Source organism: Protopterus annectens, chromosome 10.part0 (assembly GCF_019279795.1).
Source record: "Protopterus annectens isolate FY-2018-M chromosome 10.part0, PAN1.0, whole genome shotgun sequence".
NCBI classification, from domain to species: Eukaryota; Metazoa; Chordata; order Ceratodontiformes; family Protopteridae; genus Protopterus; species Protopterus annectens.
In genome coordinates this window covers 1,761,308,479-1,761,324,892 of record NC_056744.1, presented here as the reverse complement: position 1 = coordinate 1,761,324,892, position 16,414 = coordinate 1,761,308,479, and the positions used below count along the sequence as shown (strand labels likewise).

The following is a 16,414-nucleotide window of genomic DNA, read 5'->3' as shown; positions in this document are numbered from 1 at the left end:
AGGCTGGTGATATCCAGTCCACTGCCCTCCATCCCTACAATACACTATCAATATTTTACATCATCTCAGCATATAAAGTGATTCCTTCAAAAAGTCTTGAATGACAGCAACACCACAGCACTCAAGGGACCAAACCCATATTCAGTATCTGTCAAGCAAACTGATAAGTTCTGCATTTGAAAACAATGCACTTGAGAACTACATCTCTTCTCACCATTCAGGTATTTTTCAGGTACAGCTGGTCACTGCAGGGTTGCAGTGTTCAAAATTAGAACTAAATGTATCTATATTAGAGCCATTAGAACTGGTATACAAAATACAAGTGCAAGACTGTGAAAGAGGGAAGAGAACCTCGAAGTAATAGATGATTATATTTAATATACTGAGTGATGTAAGCTATTTCTTGAACACACACTCAGTCGAACATCATTACACCAAAAATCCAAAATAGTTAATATATAAAAAAGAAAGACACATAAGTAAAGGAACGAATACCACATAAGCAGGTAATTCATCAAACTACAAAGTTAAGTGACTCGCCATGACACAACATTTCCTTTCAGTGAACATAGTTTTTGAAAACATTTCTAATACCCAATGAACATTTATTTATTTTATTTTATTTTATTAATAAAATAAAATAAAATAAAATAAATAAATGAACATTCATAGGTATCTCACATACATTAAGGCAGGAAGAATTTAATTTCTTGTTTATGACTATATAGAAGCATGTGTGGGAGAAGGAAACATTATCAAAACAGTTACAGAAACAGATTCAAATACAAATAAGTGTTAATTAGCAATTAATGTTGAATTTGTTAACTATAGCAAATCAGCTTATGGATATTTATAAGCCAATTAACATCAAAATGAACAGCAACAATGCTTACAGTGTGTAAATTAAAATAAAAGTTTAAACTTGATAAATGAAAAATAAAAAAATGAAAATATTCTTATTAAATATATTTAAGTAAAGATAATGCCATAATAAAATTCTATCACTATAATCAACCGAAATATAATTGTAAGAACACTAAATCATTTGAAATCATGTATTCTATTCTAATTTAAAGGATTTTTTATAGATATTAAATGAAACCAATACCTATCTGTTATTATTATTTTTCTTATTTGTATCATAACTGAATACAGAAACACTTATATCATCAAATTCACTTCAGTTTACTTAGAAAAGGTTCAAGATTTCTTCTTTTCCTTGCTATTTTTATGAAATGCAAGGGGTTTTATTTTTTATGAGTAACTTCAGACCAGTCATTTTTCCTGGAGGATCTTTTCAATGACTGATAGGACCAGTCCATTTTCTTGGTGATGGAGATAAGATTGTTAATTTTGCTGGAGGATGTGGCTTCTTCTAAAGAGTTGACAATTCTTATTGTTTTTTTTTCTTCTTCTTTCTAATGTTTTAGTTGCAATGTCATTATCAAATCTTATTTTGTTTTGGTCCACTTTGATGGGACCTTTAGTCCAAGCAGATTATAATACCAATCCTTAGTCCAGGTATGAGAGACATTTCACAATAATGCATCTAGGGGGAGTAGATATGTCAACAGGAGCCAATTTTCCTATAGACCTATGAGCTCTCTCGATGTCAAAAGAAAGCCCTTCTTGTAAATTCAATACTTGATTTAGGAAAGACACCATATCAGATCCTTCTAACTTTTCAGTAACACCAAAGATTCTTATATTGTTCCTTCCCTCTTTGTTCTCCAGGTCTTCAATTTTATTAATGATCCATGTGTTTTGTTCCAATAAATATTCAGTTTGAACTTCATTTTCTTTTAACTATCAATCCATTTCATTTGAAGCAGCTTCCGTGTCTTGAATCTGTTTTCCTTGTTTCTGTAGTGCTCTAAGAAGATGAATTTGTTTAGCACAATTATTTTGTTTAAGGTCCATTTTATCATGAGACTGATCAATTTTAAGTGTGAACTCCTTCAGAGAAGTCCTAAGTTTTTGTAGATCTTTTTTTAAATGACATTTCTCCTGAAGAATGAGTAGATTTAGGTGAACTCATTAATGAGGATATATTTGAATCCACTAACTTTTAAAGTTTAAATCTCTTTATATAATTGGCCGCTTGATGTATAGGATGATGTTGCAATAAGACAAACTTCCAGACAGTAGTCCCTTTTTTGAGGAGCTGTTAACTGAAGATGCTATTTGGGCGTCATGTTGAATGGAATCCGATGTGGAAATTCCCAGTTGTTCTATTCTTCTTAATGTGATAGGGATGTGCTACTCCTTTTCAATATCTTGAATGGAGTACCCCTCTCAATGATGTCAAGGAAAGTTTCACTCCGAGAATAAAGTATCACATCAGAGACAGATTGCTTTGGTACTCATTCACTACTTTTCCCAACTGCATCGTGCTCACTTTTATATCTTTGACAAGCTAGTGGAGAAATAATAGAATTATCAGGAAATTATAAGAAGAATAAATGTGTTAGACACTATTTAAATTTGTGTCTGTAGTACTGCTCCTGGCTTTGCTAATGACTTTATTATTATATTTAATGCATCCATCTCAGATTCTCAAGATATGAGGTGAACTTGAAATATTTCAGACCACTGCTTGTCAGTTTTCTTTGGGCTGCAGTGCAGTTCCCAAAAGATGAACTTGATATTTATTTTATTTATTCATTCATTAAACAGATAAGTCAACTGATGCTTCATACAACCCTCCTCCCCAAAAAAGCTGAAAGGGCAAAGAGAAATTTACTATACATGTTTTTTTTCAAGTAGCTGACCAACCAGCATTTTATTTGTAGATATGAGGAAGCTAGAGCACTCTAACAAAAATCACACAGAAGCAGGGTAAACAACCCTGCACAGACAATGACCAGAAATCAGGACTGGAACCAGGACCCTTCAACAATGAAACAGAAGCCTTAAGGGTTACCATAAAATATAATACTGTCCATGTTTACTTATATTGTGTTTCAAATCTATGCATAGTGCTTCATGTTTTTTCCTTGCCTTTAGGTAAAGTAGGTCAGACAGCACTGGTATTTATATATACTGGGAGCACTGGTATTTATATATACTGGGTTTCAGGGGTAGATTATACACAGGAGGGGGCATGTTTTTTAAACTTAGAATAAGCAACATGACATTGACATGTAACATCCAAGGTGGTCAAAAATGAATAATTTTGCCTCCTATTTCTTATTTCCATTTTAACAGAAAAAGAACTCCAGGTATATGTAGCATCATCCATAGTTCAAGTTAATAAGCGCAGCCGTGCTGTGCTGAATTGTACCTTCACAACTGGAGAACATATCGACTTGGATCATCTTTATGTGCAATGGCTTCTTAATGAAAGAGAAGTTCTTAGTTTCAGCAGAATAGAGAGACCAACTCGCAAAGGAGCAAGACTTTCTGCTGTAGGGAAAGGTGATGTGTCACTGATACTTCCTGATGTCAAAAATGATGAGAAGGGAAAGTATATGTGTCGTGTTTGGTACACACCAGACATAAAAGAGGAATTCATAGACTTGGAAGTTACAGGTAATATATGTCCAAAATAGTCTGAATTAAAAAAAGCAACTTCAGTGCATAGTAGGACTGTTGTCTCAGCTTTCTTATAAGCTAATCTGTCTTGAATGGTCTTATTTATTAGCACTGACAAGTAAACACTAATAGAAATAGTTTTGACAGCTTTCCATGTGCCTACTTGTTGTTTATCTTTAATTAAAATGTGTATTTTGTGTTTAGAAAATGCTGTGCTTTTTAACCATTGTAATCCCCTGAAAACTATAAATGACAATATGATAACAGAAGTAGATACCATAAACTTGCATGTTCTGGATAATGTAACCAGCACAGATAAGTGTGTTATGGGAAAAGAAGAGACTGGATACTTAATGAAGGGTGTGGCTAGGGTAAGGAGGTGGGGTCTGGATATTGTAACCAGCACAGATAAGTGGGTTATGGGAAAAAAGAGACTGGATGCTGAATGAAGGGTGTGGCTAGAGTAAGGAGGTGGGGCATGAGATTTGTAAAGAAGCAATATGAATTAAAACTGGATCATGCATTATTTACCTAGTCCCAGGGGTGTATGCTGGTACCTCAATAAAAGACATGGATCATAGCATGAAGTGTAATAATATAATGGAAAATGACTGCTGTAAGTGGGTGAAGTGAGTTCTGGAGTGTTACTGTAGCTGGTCTCTGGGTATTGCTAAGTGTCACTGAAGTTGCTGTTTGCAGTTGGTGTAGGGGTGTGTCATCATAAAGTCAGATGGGGTGCGGGTTGGAGGTCATTGAACGACACAGACTTTAACTGGTCTGGGTTGTGCTGGAGTATCACTGAAAGACACTGCAGTGGGTCCTAATGCATGTGTGTTTCAATGAAAGTTGCAATAGTTAGTCTGGCTTGTGGGTGTGCTGGAGTGTCCATGAAAGCACTGTCATTTTGCATAGTTTGTAACGTGTACTGGTTTGTCACTAGAATGCTGGTTAACATGTTTTGCCACAGAAAATCACTGCCAGTTTGTCTGAAATATTTAGGGTAGAGTAACTGAAAATTCTCTGAATGTATCTAGTTTAGCTGTTTGTGCTCAGGTATCACTGAAAACCGCCGTTTATAGCTCATTTGAAATTTATGCTGCAGTGTAATTCGAAGTCATTGGCAGGGGGTGGTTTTGGTGTATGTCATTATTGTGTGTGTGTGTGTGTGTGTGTGTGTGTGTGTGTGTGTGTGTGTGTGTGTGTGTGTGTGTGTGTGTGCGCGCGTCACAAAAAGTCACTTTTATTGCAGCTAATCTGGGTGCATTTGTTGGCATGTCAATGCATGTTCCTGCATTTGGTCTATGTGGGTATACTGCAATGCCAAGGAAAACCATTTCCTTTAGATGGCATGGAGTGTGTAATGGTGTGACTCTGGAACGCACTGAAGCTTGTCTGAAAATTACTGTTGCAGTTTATCTGAATATGCCACAGTCTACCCTAAATGTCTTTATTTCTCTGCATTTGTTGACTAGGAGAGTCTGTTTGGACAGAACACATTTTCAGCTGGGGCCGGGAAGAAAATGCTCTAAAAATACAGTGCTGCAGTTACATTCAGTCAAGAATATAAACAATAACAGTTCTAACATACAATGCACATAAAAGAAGTTAATATTTGTAAATAATACAGGGTAAGTAATACAATAATGTGACTATCTTCACAAGGATGCAGTTTAAAGTGTAAACAACATCACAAAGGTATATAGTGTAAAGTAAACAGACATTTTATGAATCATTGATTAAACAGGTGGTGTTTTATAAACAAAGTCTGGTCAGGGGGTTGTTATGAGCAGTTCTGGTTATGTGTCAAGTCACAGGGAGGCATAAACAGAAGGTTTAAATGTATACGTGGCAGAAGAAAGAAGGGAGAAGTTAATCGGGGGGGGGGTGCATTTCCAGATCCAGGAGTCTTAAGGAAAAAAAGAAAGTTCAGGGGATTTTTAAAGAGTTTAAGATTGATGTTAAGTTTAAGTACAGAAGGAAAAATTTGTTCCACAATTTAGACACATAATTAGAGTAAAGTGAAGTGTTGTATACTTCTAATACATTTGGTAGGGAGGTTGTCTGTAGTGAGTGTAGTTAGTTTTAGTTTGTGGAAGATTTTTTTGGATTGAAGAAGTGGGGACAGCTTTGAAGAATAAAGCACAGCAGAAGTCTGTAGCAGGGAATGCACTTTGTGATATGTTTATGTGTCTGTTTTTTTTTTTTATTTGATTTGAGTTGTAATCATAGGATCATAGGAGGTTACTAGGTTAATGGCCCTGGGGCCCTTACAAGCTTAGCCAAGAGTTTATTTCCAAAAAAAGAAACCTCAGTCAGCACCTGTCACTCCTGTCAATGAGGTAAAAAGGTGTAACCCCTGGGACAAATTTGTGGTTTCCCATCCACTCATCAAGGTTGCGCTTGAAGAGAGTCAGTGAGGTACTCTGTTTGACATGTACGGGAAGTCTATTCCAGAGACAGGGCAGCTTCTGGGAGATAAACCTGTCTCTCCAGCAGGTTTTGTTGATGTTGCATATTAGATATAGGCCTTTTGAGTGGGTAATGCACGAGGAGTTAGACTTAAGGATATGGAGCATCTCTAGTAGGGAAGGGTCTGATAATGCCTTGTAGATGAGATACAGATCACCTCTGAGCAATCTGTATGATACTGAGTAGAGTGATAGTGATTTGAGCCTGTCTGCATAGGACAGGTGTTGGAGGCCATGGATTCTCTTTGTGAGGTACTTCTTTGGCCTTTCCAGTTGGTGCAGGTGTTTGGAGAGGTACATACCAAACGGGACATTGTACTCAATTATAGGTCTAATGAGGGAGGAATACAGAGAGGTAATAACCTCCTTTTTTCTGGATGCAATTTCTTTACTTATGAGATGAACCAAGTAAAAGGCTTTTCTGACCACTGCCGCTACATGAAGGTTGAATATGAAATTGTTATCAGCCTGAGTACCCAGGTCTCTCACCACAGATTGGGCACTTAGGAGTTTGCCATTGATGTGGTAATCACTAGGGGCTGTATTTTTTCTGAATGGTATGATGATACTTTTTTTTTGCATTTAACTTAAGGCCATGACTTTGGCACCAGTTATTTGTAGCTCTGAGACCTTCTTGCAGTATGTTAACATCATTGGGGAGACAATGACAACACCCAACTTACAGTCATCCACAAACTTGGTCAGCCACAGGCCCTTTGTCTTTGCCTGGACCTCTGAGAAGCAGATGCCAAACAGTATGGGTCTGAGGACAGATCCCAGGGGACACCACTAGTGACAGGTTTGCTGTCGGAGGTGGTGGCACCTATTTTGACCTTGTGGGTCCTATCTGTGAGCCAGTTGGCCACCCGTCTGTTGAGATAGGGACCAAGTTGTGTTAGCTTTTCGATAATGCCTGAGTGGGGGATTGTGTCAAAGGCCTTGGCCAGGTCAAGGTAAGCTGTATGTACTGACTTTCCCTCATCCAGGGCCTTGGTGACAGTCTCAAAGAAGTCAATTAGGTTCAATAGGTAAGATCTGCCCCTGATGAATCCAAACTGGGTGGGGTCAAGTGCTTGGAGATTGCCTATGATCTTATTTATGAGATCCATAATAATACACTCCATGGCTTTACAGATCAGACTTGTCAAGCTAATGGGGTGATAGTTTTCAGGGTCAGTAGTGGCCCCATCTTTGTGCAAGGGGATAACAATGGCAGGTCTCCACTTTGCTGGAATGAAGCTGTAATTAGGCTGTGGTTGAATAGGGTGTTCAATGATGATGATATTCTTGCTGGAGATGGTGCAGAATACAGCCTTGGATACTATCAGGTGCCATGGAAGCTGTGTTCTTTGCCTTGGATAGAGCCCTTAACACTTGCTCTATGGAGATGTGAGGTGTGGGATAAGTATCAGGGTTGTTGACTGGGCCATTGGGGGGCAATAAGGGTGAAGTTTGCACTGAACCTATCAGCTAGCAGGTTAGCTAAGTCAGCAGGATCAGTGTAAGTGGTACCATTAAGTAGTAGTTCGGAACAAACTTGGGCTTTGCCATGGAGGTTTCTAATGTAACTGAAGAAGGACTTGTGGTTTCCGTTTGTTTCGGAGGCTAGTTTCAACTCATAATTGGCTTTGGAGGTTTTCACTAGTGATCTAATTTGCTTTTGAGGCTAAGGAGGGAGTTTTTCCAGTTTGGAATTTGTTCCTTTTTACCGTTGGACAACAGTTTCTTCCTTTTGTTGTAAAGCCTGTTGATAGACGACGCCCACCACATAGGTTTGTGTTTCCTTGAGGAGCAGGTTTTAGTTCTGTTGGGTATGGCTGAGTCCATGCAGTTGTACAGGTGCTTGTATACTGCATTGGCATACTGTTCAGCGTAGTTGTCTGCATCCTCTGAGGGGGCGGTGGTGTGAAGTTACTGATACTCTCTCTTAGAAGGTTGTAGTCAGTTTTTGAGAAGTTTTTTAGCCTGGTTATGGTGGAGGGGGGTGGGACAGAAACTTTGAATGACACAGGCTGATGATCTGATCTCACCAGGGAGTGGTGCAGCAGTCACCCATGTTGGTGAGAATTAGCCGACTCCAAATCCAGCTCCAGACAAGTGACAAGTGGAGTACCTCAGGGTTCAGTCCTGGGACCGCTCTTGTTTGGCATCTACTTCGCTGAAGTACAGGCCAACACTAAGGGACTCTGGCTAACAAAGTTTGCAGATGACTGCAAACTGGGTGAATGAATCTAGTTAAAAATGGACATTTTTTTTCTAGTGGTGAAACCTCTTCTTCAATATCACAGTATCTTACCTAATTTTCCTGTTACTTTTTTGTTTTGGTTGTTCACTTTTAAGTCATATGGTATGACACTCTGGAGAATCCCTTATACCTTTATTACTGTTGTGGCATGTTGTACTCTTTTCCTGGGTTATTGTTTTCTGGAAAATTCTGGGATTCCAAACATGACCTATGTGCACAGAATAAACACCCTATCACTGTACTCTGCATCATACAGGCTGCTGAGAGGTGACTTGTGCCTGGTCTACAGATCAGTCTTTGACCCTCTTCTAATGGAAATGTTGCTCATTAGCAAGTCAAATGGGACAAGATTCACTTGCTCCAGGAATCCTAACCTACCTGCGACATTAACAGGACATTTTGATAGACAGATTTGTCTTCCAGAGATTGCCACTTCTCTGGAACAAATTCCCACTTCATATAAAGCAGAGCTCCTCAATGACCCTATTTAAGTGCAACATAGACAATTGGATGGAAGACTGTAAATTTACTTCAGGGGTGGAACCTATGTCCCTCATGGACAGGGGTAGTCGGTGCTGATGATAGACTCAAGCTGCAAATATAGTCATGGTCAAAAAGGGAACACAGGTATAATGTGGCTAGGCTTGTAAAGGCCCAACAGCCATTAGCCTAGTAACCTACTATGAACATATGAACTTATAGATGCATCATTTTTGCATTTTACAGTCACTTAAGTTAACATATTTTTGGAGGACTCCTACAGTCTTTCCTGTTTGTTCTTATCCTTTCTCCACTTCCTTGTGGAGTCTATATCACATAGTCAAAGTCTTATAACTTTTAACACGTAATGTTCAAGCCATTATGTTCAAAATTACAAAACTTTGACTATGTATAAAAAAAAACAATGGAAAACAAAATAAACTGTTTTAAGCAGGGAGGCAAGCCCCCCTGCACCCCCACACCCCCTGCTACTTAAATATACCAATTCTGAGATTGCACCCATTGAACAAAATGGAAACATCCATCATGGAGATTTCCATTCAAACGCTTGAACTTTTACAAATTCGAACTTATGGTCTTGACCATATGAGGTTTGAACTTGTAAAAGTTCAACTACGTGATAGGAATCTTCCTTGTATATCAATTCTGTTGCAGACTATTGTGGCCTGTCTTTGTCTTATCAGTACAAACACACTTTTGTGGTTAAAGAGTTACAGGAATGTCACTAAAACATGCGACAAAGGACCAGAGCCGGTACTGACCCCTACATGACATGACTGGTAATCACACTGTTAGCTGAGTGAACTCCATTTATCATTATGCTGTGTGCCCATTTGCCTAAGCAATGCTTTACTCATGTTACTATCCTAGAATTCACATCTGACTAATTTGATGGCTGCCATTGTGAATCTGAGTGTCAGTAGTGTTACCATGTGTAAAGGTATCTACAAGCACTGCACCTATAAGGAAAAATACAGGCAGTTAGAAGAACAAGAAAAATAAATGATCAGCAAAGCAAGGCATCCCAGGGTCAGTACAGTTTTTATTATTCCTTGACTAGCTAATTTGGCTGACTGACTAACTGATCATGTATCTGACTGACAAAATACACCAATGAGTACAGGACTTTTATACAGTTCTTGACAAATGCAGTCCTGCCTCTTTAGATATACATTGTGTCCTAAGTTGGTCATGCAATGTGTCATAAGTTGGTCATGCAATTATTTAAAAAGTTGTTTTAAAAGTTTTCCTTTTTTGTAACAAGTACAGAGTAATCATTTCTTGCTTCAGCTTGCTTTGTCATCATATGTTCTTACTGCTTAATTGTTTTATTATAACATTTCTCATGAGAAGGACTATTTATTATTGTTACAGCTACAGTTTACATTATTGCTACTGTTGAATAATTCAGAATTAATGAATGTTTGCAACTTACACAGTAGTACAATACAAAAGCTTAATAAAAACTTCATATAAAATCTGCAGCTTTGCAGCATGTATATGCAAGGCACAACATCTGCTCCTGTCATTCATTCTATAGATAATGTATGAAATAGAATAATATACATTTCCTGATTCTTTGATGTTTATGGCATATATGTACATTTTACAAATCATGTATTTTACATTATTTGCATTCTTTATACATATAATTTAGGAATGTTTTGATAGAAATAGAAAAGTACTGATTAATACATTTTTTTTTACAACTTCTAATAGAAGAGTCACTCCTGATGTTACAATACATCAGTGTGTGTCAGTGTGTGACCCTTGTTTCAGGCTGCTGTGACCTTTCCATTCTATTTTTTCCTAACAAGTAGCTGAGCTAACAATTCTAAAAAACACTGTGAAGTCTTATAGCTAGTTTGCATCTGTTGTCTGACATTTGATTATTAGAGGAATTATTTTCAATATAAATATTTATTTATATTAATAATTATGCCTTGATAAAGAGAGAAATTATTCATAAGCACTATCTTATCTTGTCTGATGCTCTTTTAGCTGGTCTTTGTATTTATTTCCATGCAGCTTTGCATTCATTTATGTCACTGGCATTCACATAAAAGATTGTTCACGCATGCTGTTCAGTGAAGATTTCTGTAAGCTGGTGTCCCAGCATTGCTTGAGATCCCAATGCTATAACAGTTCCCCCTGAACAGACATGAGAACTCATGTTTGTTGATTTCGTTTAGTGCATATTATCAAGCTTCATTGGTTCAGAGTACTTCATAAATCGTACGTCTTGAACCTGATGCATTTGGTCCACTGTCAAAACCTGCACTGCTTGCCATCTTACACATTCGATTCCACACTTGATGACAACAATTACTAGGCTTATACATCTTAAAATGTCAACTATGACCAGTATAAGCTGTATTAGTTTTCCTCCGCAGCTACTGATAGAACCACTCAGCCAAGAGAACCATGTTTCTTTTTCTATGTGTGCTCTTTGAGAAACTTCCTCAACTAGCTTGAGGTGACTCCTGATTTTAGGATCATTATCAGAAATATAAATACAATATTCCTTTCCTATCAATGCACAAATTTTAATGCCATGTGGTTCTGTAAGACCATAATTTTTTATGGCAGTCATTTCTATGGTAACTTAATTCTTCTAATACACCTGCTAGTTTTTTAATTTCCCAAATAACTTTTCCTTCTCCATAGAATGGAAATATTGATGCTTCTGCAAGGACATTATTTCATACATTCATTTTTTACTATGTCAATATATCTTTTTAATCTAACATTTTTAATATTAGAGTCAGGTAGGTAATGTTGTAGTAAGTCTAATGGATAAAATTACGTGTCCCAAATAACACAATCCAGTCCAGTTCTCAGGAAGCCATTTGTAGGCTTTATCATCAGATATGTAATATATGCCTGTTCGAATTGGAACCATTCATGTAACTCAGTGTTTAGTTTTAGCTTTTATAAATGTCCAGCAAGTTAAAAATGTTCAAAACATTGCTCACTGGCATTTTGGATAGCAAAAACAATACAAGAATTTTTCCCAATAAATGGGTGATTACTTGTTCCTTCTCTTCATGAACAAACATCAGCAGTTACATTTGTATGAACAAGCCTCAAGAAAGGGTGTTTCCTTGGGACAGAGTCATTCCTTGGAACACAGTCTTGGTTTGTGAGATTCAACATTTCCAGAAGGGTAGATGGAATAGATCGCAATGGAATTCCTACTGTTTGCATCTTGTGGTATCAAAGCACATATCCAGCATTGTTTAGCATTCAAAGTGTCTGAGTACATTTGCAGTGATTTGGTAAGGGTATTGAAGTCCACCTTTCCTTGTATTGAGGAGTAAAAATTTGTCAGGATCACGATTAATATCAGGATTTTCATGGTTTGATATTTGCTAGAAGAGAAAAGAATCGTGTTCTTAGTTGCATCTGATGTTATGTCCCTTTATATCAGTTATTACATTTATAAGTTATTCAGTTTTCTCCCCTCTATTTAATCTTTTAACATGATCTTTACAAATCCAACCATTTTTTGGTGGCTGATTTGTACAGCCACTAACCCCACTTTGGTAACAATGTAGGGTCCTATCCATTTTGAATCCCATTTACTTGTGTTTCCAAACTGACGGACATTACAAGATCTCCTTGTTCCAATTGTACCTCCCTCGATTCCCAAATCTCATTTTGTTTACTCAGTTCTAGATTATGGGCTTGTCCAGCTTCCCAGACTGTCCCTTTTGCCCAACTGATTTGGTCTTGGAGCTGGTCCCACAATTTTGTTTTTTCTAATGGTATCCCATAAGGGATTTCTCTTGCTTGTAGATTCATAGGTCGACCAGGCATTAGTTCATGTGGAGTTACCCCACATCCCTGAGGAGAATTTCGCATCTTAATCAAAATGTTGGGTAAATGTTTTACCCAATGATTCCCGTACTCAGAAATCATTTTCTTTAATCCTTCCTTCAGAGTTCTATTAGCTCTTTTGACTTTTCCAGAACTCTGAGGATGGTAAGGAGTATGAACCCTTTGCTTGATTCCCCAAGTTTTACACATTTGTTTCGTCACTATTCCAGTAAAGTGAGTCTCTTGATCACTATGTATTTCTCGGGGCACTCCCCATGTTGGAATGATCCTTTCACTTATTATTCTAACTACTGAGTTTGCATCTTCCTTTTTTGTTGGATGAGCTTCCACCCATCCAGTATATTCATCTATCAAAGTAAGTAAGAAACAAAACCCTCCTGGTGCTGTTGGAAGAGGTCCTACAAAATCCATTTGTATCCTTTCCAAGGGTTCCATTGCTTGTGGGAGTCTATATTGTTTTCTCCTATTTCGTTTTCCCACATTGTGCATGGCACATGTGACACATCTGTCTACATGATTTTGGATGTCTGTTGTCATTCCTTCCCATTTAAATCTGGAACTAACAATTTGTTGCAGTCTTTCCCTTCCTGGATGACCTAGGAAATTATGATAACAAGTTAACAACAGTTTTCCTTTTTCAGGCTCAATTGTTTTTACCCTGTATAAAGGACCTTTTTTGAATTCTCCTGGTGCTGACCAAGGTTCTGGAAATCTAACCCATTTCCATTCATTTTGTTAAATTATTTCACATTCTTCTATTTTCTTTTTCTTAATGATGTCTGGCTGTTCTCTTAGAATTTTTACTAAGCTTCCTAACTGCTGATTATCTGTGTTTGTTTTTGCATCTAAGGTCATATGAGCACCTTGTTTAAATTCAGGACCCCATAACAGCTTCATTTCATCTGTTCTTGTCAGTGTTAATCCACATACAGTAGATGTTATGATGATCTCATCACACTGGATTTGAGTAATTTTACCTACCTCACTTTCCATTCTATGTTCATACTCTGTACCCTGATCTCTACAAACGTAAGCTGTACAATGTAAAGGTAAAGGATTTAGAGGTAAGTCCATTTGTATTTGGCACATTTAAAATATTTTGTACCATTTCCCTTATTTGTTTTTCTTCCATGTCGTTTGCTTCCCGTACCAGTACTGAGGAACATTTTGTATTGGATACATTTCTTTGGAGTTGCTAGCTGATCTACTATTTTATTAGCCTGACTGTGTACCTCATTTTTTGTGTGAGCTTTGACCTCCTTTATGGTCACTGTAGAAGGATTGCCATCTTTTATCAAACTCCAAATTTCTATCAACACTTCCTGATGACTGATTGTTTTACCATCAGCTGTAATCAAACCTCTCCTTGCCCAAATGGGAAGAGATGATGTTAAGACACAGACTACTTATTCGCTGTCTGTATAAATGTTTACAGGTTTGAGCAATAACAAGGCTTGTTTAACTGCTTCTAATTCGGCTCTTTGTGCTGAGCATCCCCCTGGGAGACCACCCTTCTTGTGTTCTTTGGTCTCTGCATTGTATATTACCCATTCTGTCACAAAAGCTTCAGAGCTCCGGAATTTGGATCTATGTGTGTGTATATATATATATATATATATATATATATATATATATATATATATATATATATATATATATATATATATATATATATATTTTTTTTTTTTTTGGTGCACCTTCAATAGTATTTCTCCCCATTTTCCAACTTAGGACATTCATGAGATTCTCCTTGATAATTAAACAGTTTTGATAAAAACTTAATTTGAGGGATTTCTACTCTGATTCCTCCTTCCTGACTTGCAAGACTTGCAGTGATTGTACCAAGTCATGCATTATTCATGCCCTTTGGATTTCCTTCTAACATGTATTTCACTGGAGTATGTTTGGTCTGTAGCACAAGTGGAGAGCCCTGAATCATATGGCATGTTACTTCAGTGCACCATTCTGCTATGATGGCTTGCTTTTCACATTCTCTCATTCCTTTCTCAACTGGACTCATAGCTCATGAATAATAATCCAAAACCTGATACTGACAGCCTCTTTTTTGTAACACTATGGCCATCATAGTTAGACCATTGTGTCCAAACTGTATGTTGAACTCTTTATCCCTTTCTGCAACACCCAAAGCAGGGGCAGAAATGAGTTCTTCCTTGACCTTAGAGAAAGCTGCTAGTGACTCATCATTCCAGTTGAGAAGTTCATCTCCCTTTTTCTTTCCTTTAAGCATGTTACTCAAGGGTTTTGCTTTTCCTGTGTAATCTGGTATCCATTCCTTTGAGAATCTAAAGATTCCTATGGCTTGCCTTAACCCTGTGAAAGTAACTGGCACTGGTAACTGTCTGATAAGTTGCTTTTTGTCTTCACTAATGCTTCTTTGTCCTGGTGATACCGTGACAGAATATTTCATAAACTGACTCTTTTTAGGGTTCAGTTTTAATCCTGATTGTCTTATTGCTTGGAAAATTTCTGTCAATGCATTTAAGTGCTGCTTTTCAGTTTCTGTTTCTACATGTATGTCATCCACATATTGAACAATAGAAGGTCTACATTCTAGTGGTTTTAGTATTTCCTGCATTACACGAGATAAAACTGTTGGAGCATTATGAAAGCCATGAGGCATTCTTGTGCAAGTATATTGTTGGCCTTTACAGTAAAATCAAGTTTCCATTGTGAGTCTTTATCTACAGTAATACTCCAGAAACCATCACTCACATGTAATGTGGAGAAAATTTTCATTTTTTCCTGAATCTGAGCAATAAGATCGGGCATGCTTCCTACTATTGGCAAAGAATGAGGTATCACCTTATTAAGTTCTCTGTAATCAACAGTAAGATGATAGCTTCCATCTGGCTTCTGAACAGGCCAATATGGACTATTAGCTGTTGAATGAACTTTTCTCACTACCCCTTGAGCTTGCATAGCTTTCACAGTTTTTAGTATTGCCTGCTCTGCCTCTTTCTTTACTGGATATTGATTTATAGGTTTACTGGGACTGCCTTTTGCTTTAAGAATAAAGTCAGGGACTTGTCCACAATCATTCCTATGTTTGGCAAAAATATTCTGATAGCAATAAATTAGCTGAGCCAACTCTTGCTTTGGTGTTTTTAATAACTCAACTAAATCATACTGTCCTGGGTCTTTGACACTGTATTTGTATAATGCTTCAGATATGATTAATATTTCATTCAATGGCCCCTTAATCAGTTCTCTGTTACACAAATCTATAATGTAACCTCTTTGTTTTAAGATATCATTTTCAATGATGTTTTGTAGATGAGGACCTGATGCCCATACATGCTGGAAGGTGTCTTCCCCTATCTTGGTTTCTACAGGGAGACTTACCTGAACTTGATAGATTTTTCTCCCAACTCTTGCAAGTTTATAGTTCTTGTTCCTGGGAATGTTATTGTTGTAATGCTAACTGCAGTTTCTGTATCTATTAAATACATATCTAAGTGGCCTCTTACCCAAATTTGAGCACGTGGCCTCCCATCAGAGCCGTTTTTTAGGGTGGCCACGGAGACCCCAAATTCCTAACTGGATAAGAAAAGATTTGCCATCTTCTTTTCAAGATTTTCCAATATTTCCAGAAGAGCTTGAGGAACTCCATCCCTATTTATTTTTTCTTTTTCTTCCTGTTTTCTGTTATGATTATGTCCTTGTCCAGCTCGACTCCCACCTCGTGACCAGCAATCCTTGGCTAAATGTCCGTCTTTCTTTAATTTCTTTACATAAAGCTTTTAGTTCATCTGCTGTCTCTTTTACCTGTATGTCTGATTCTTCTAGGCTCTCCTGTAAATGTGAA

The 16,414-nt window shown here is 37.3% G+C and overlaps 1 protein-coding gene across 2 annotated transcripts in view; it reads left to right on the top strand.

Moving 5' to 3' along the window:
- Positions 1-16,414, top strand: part of LOC122813992 — a 155,825-nt gene that overhangs the window by 108,147 nt on the left and 31,264 nt on the right. For both annotated transcript variants that reach the window (XM_044086567.1, XM_044086566.1), the window contains exon 3: positions 3,208-3,531. In XM_044086567.1, the coding sequence (XP_043942502.1) occupies positions 3,208-3,531 (324 nt within the window). The remainder of the gene's footprint in view (positions 1-3,207; positions 3,532-16,414) is intronic.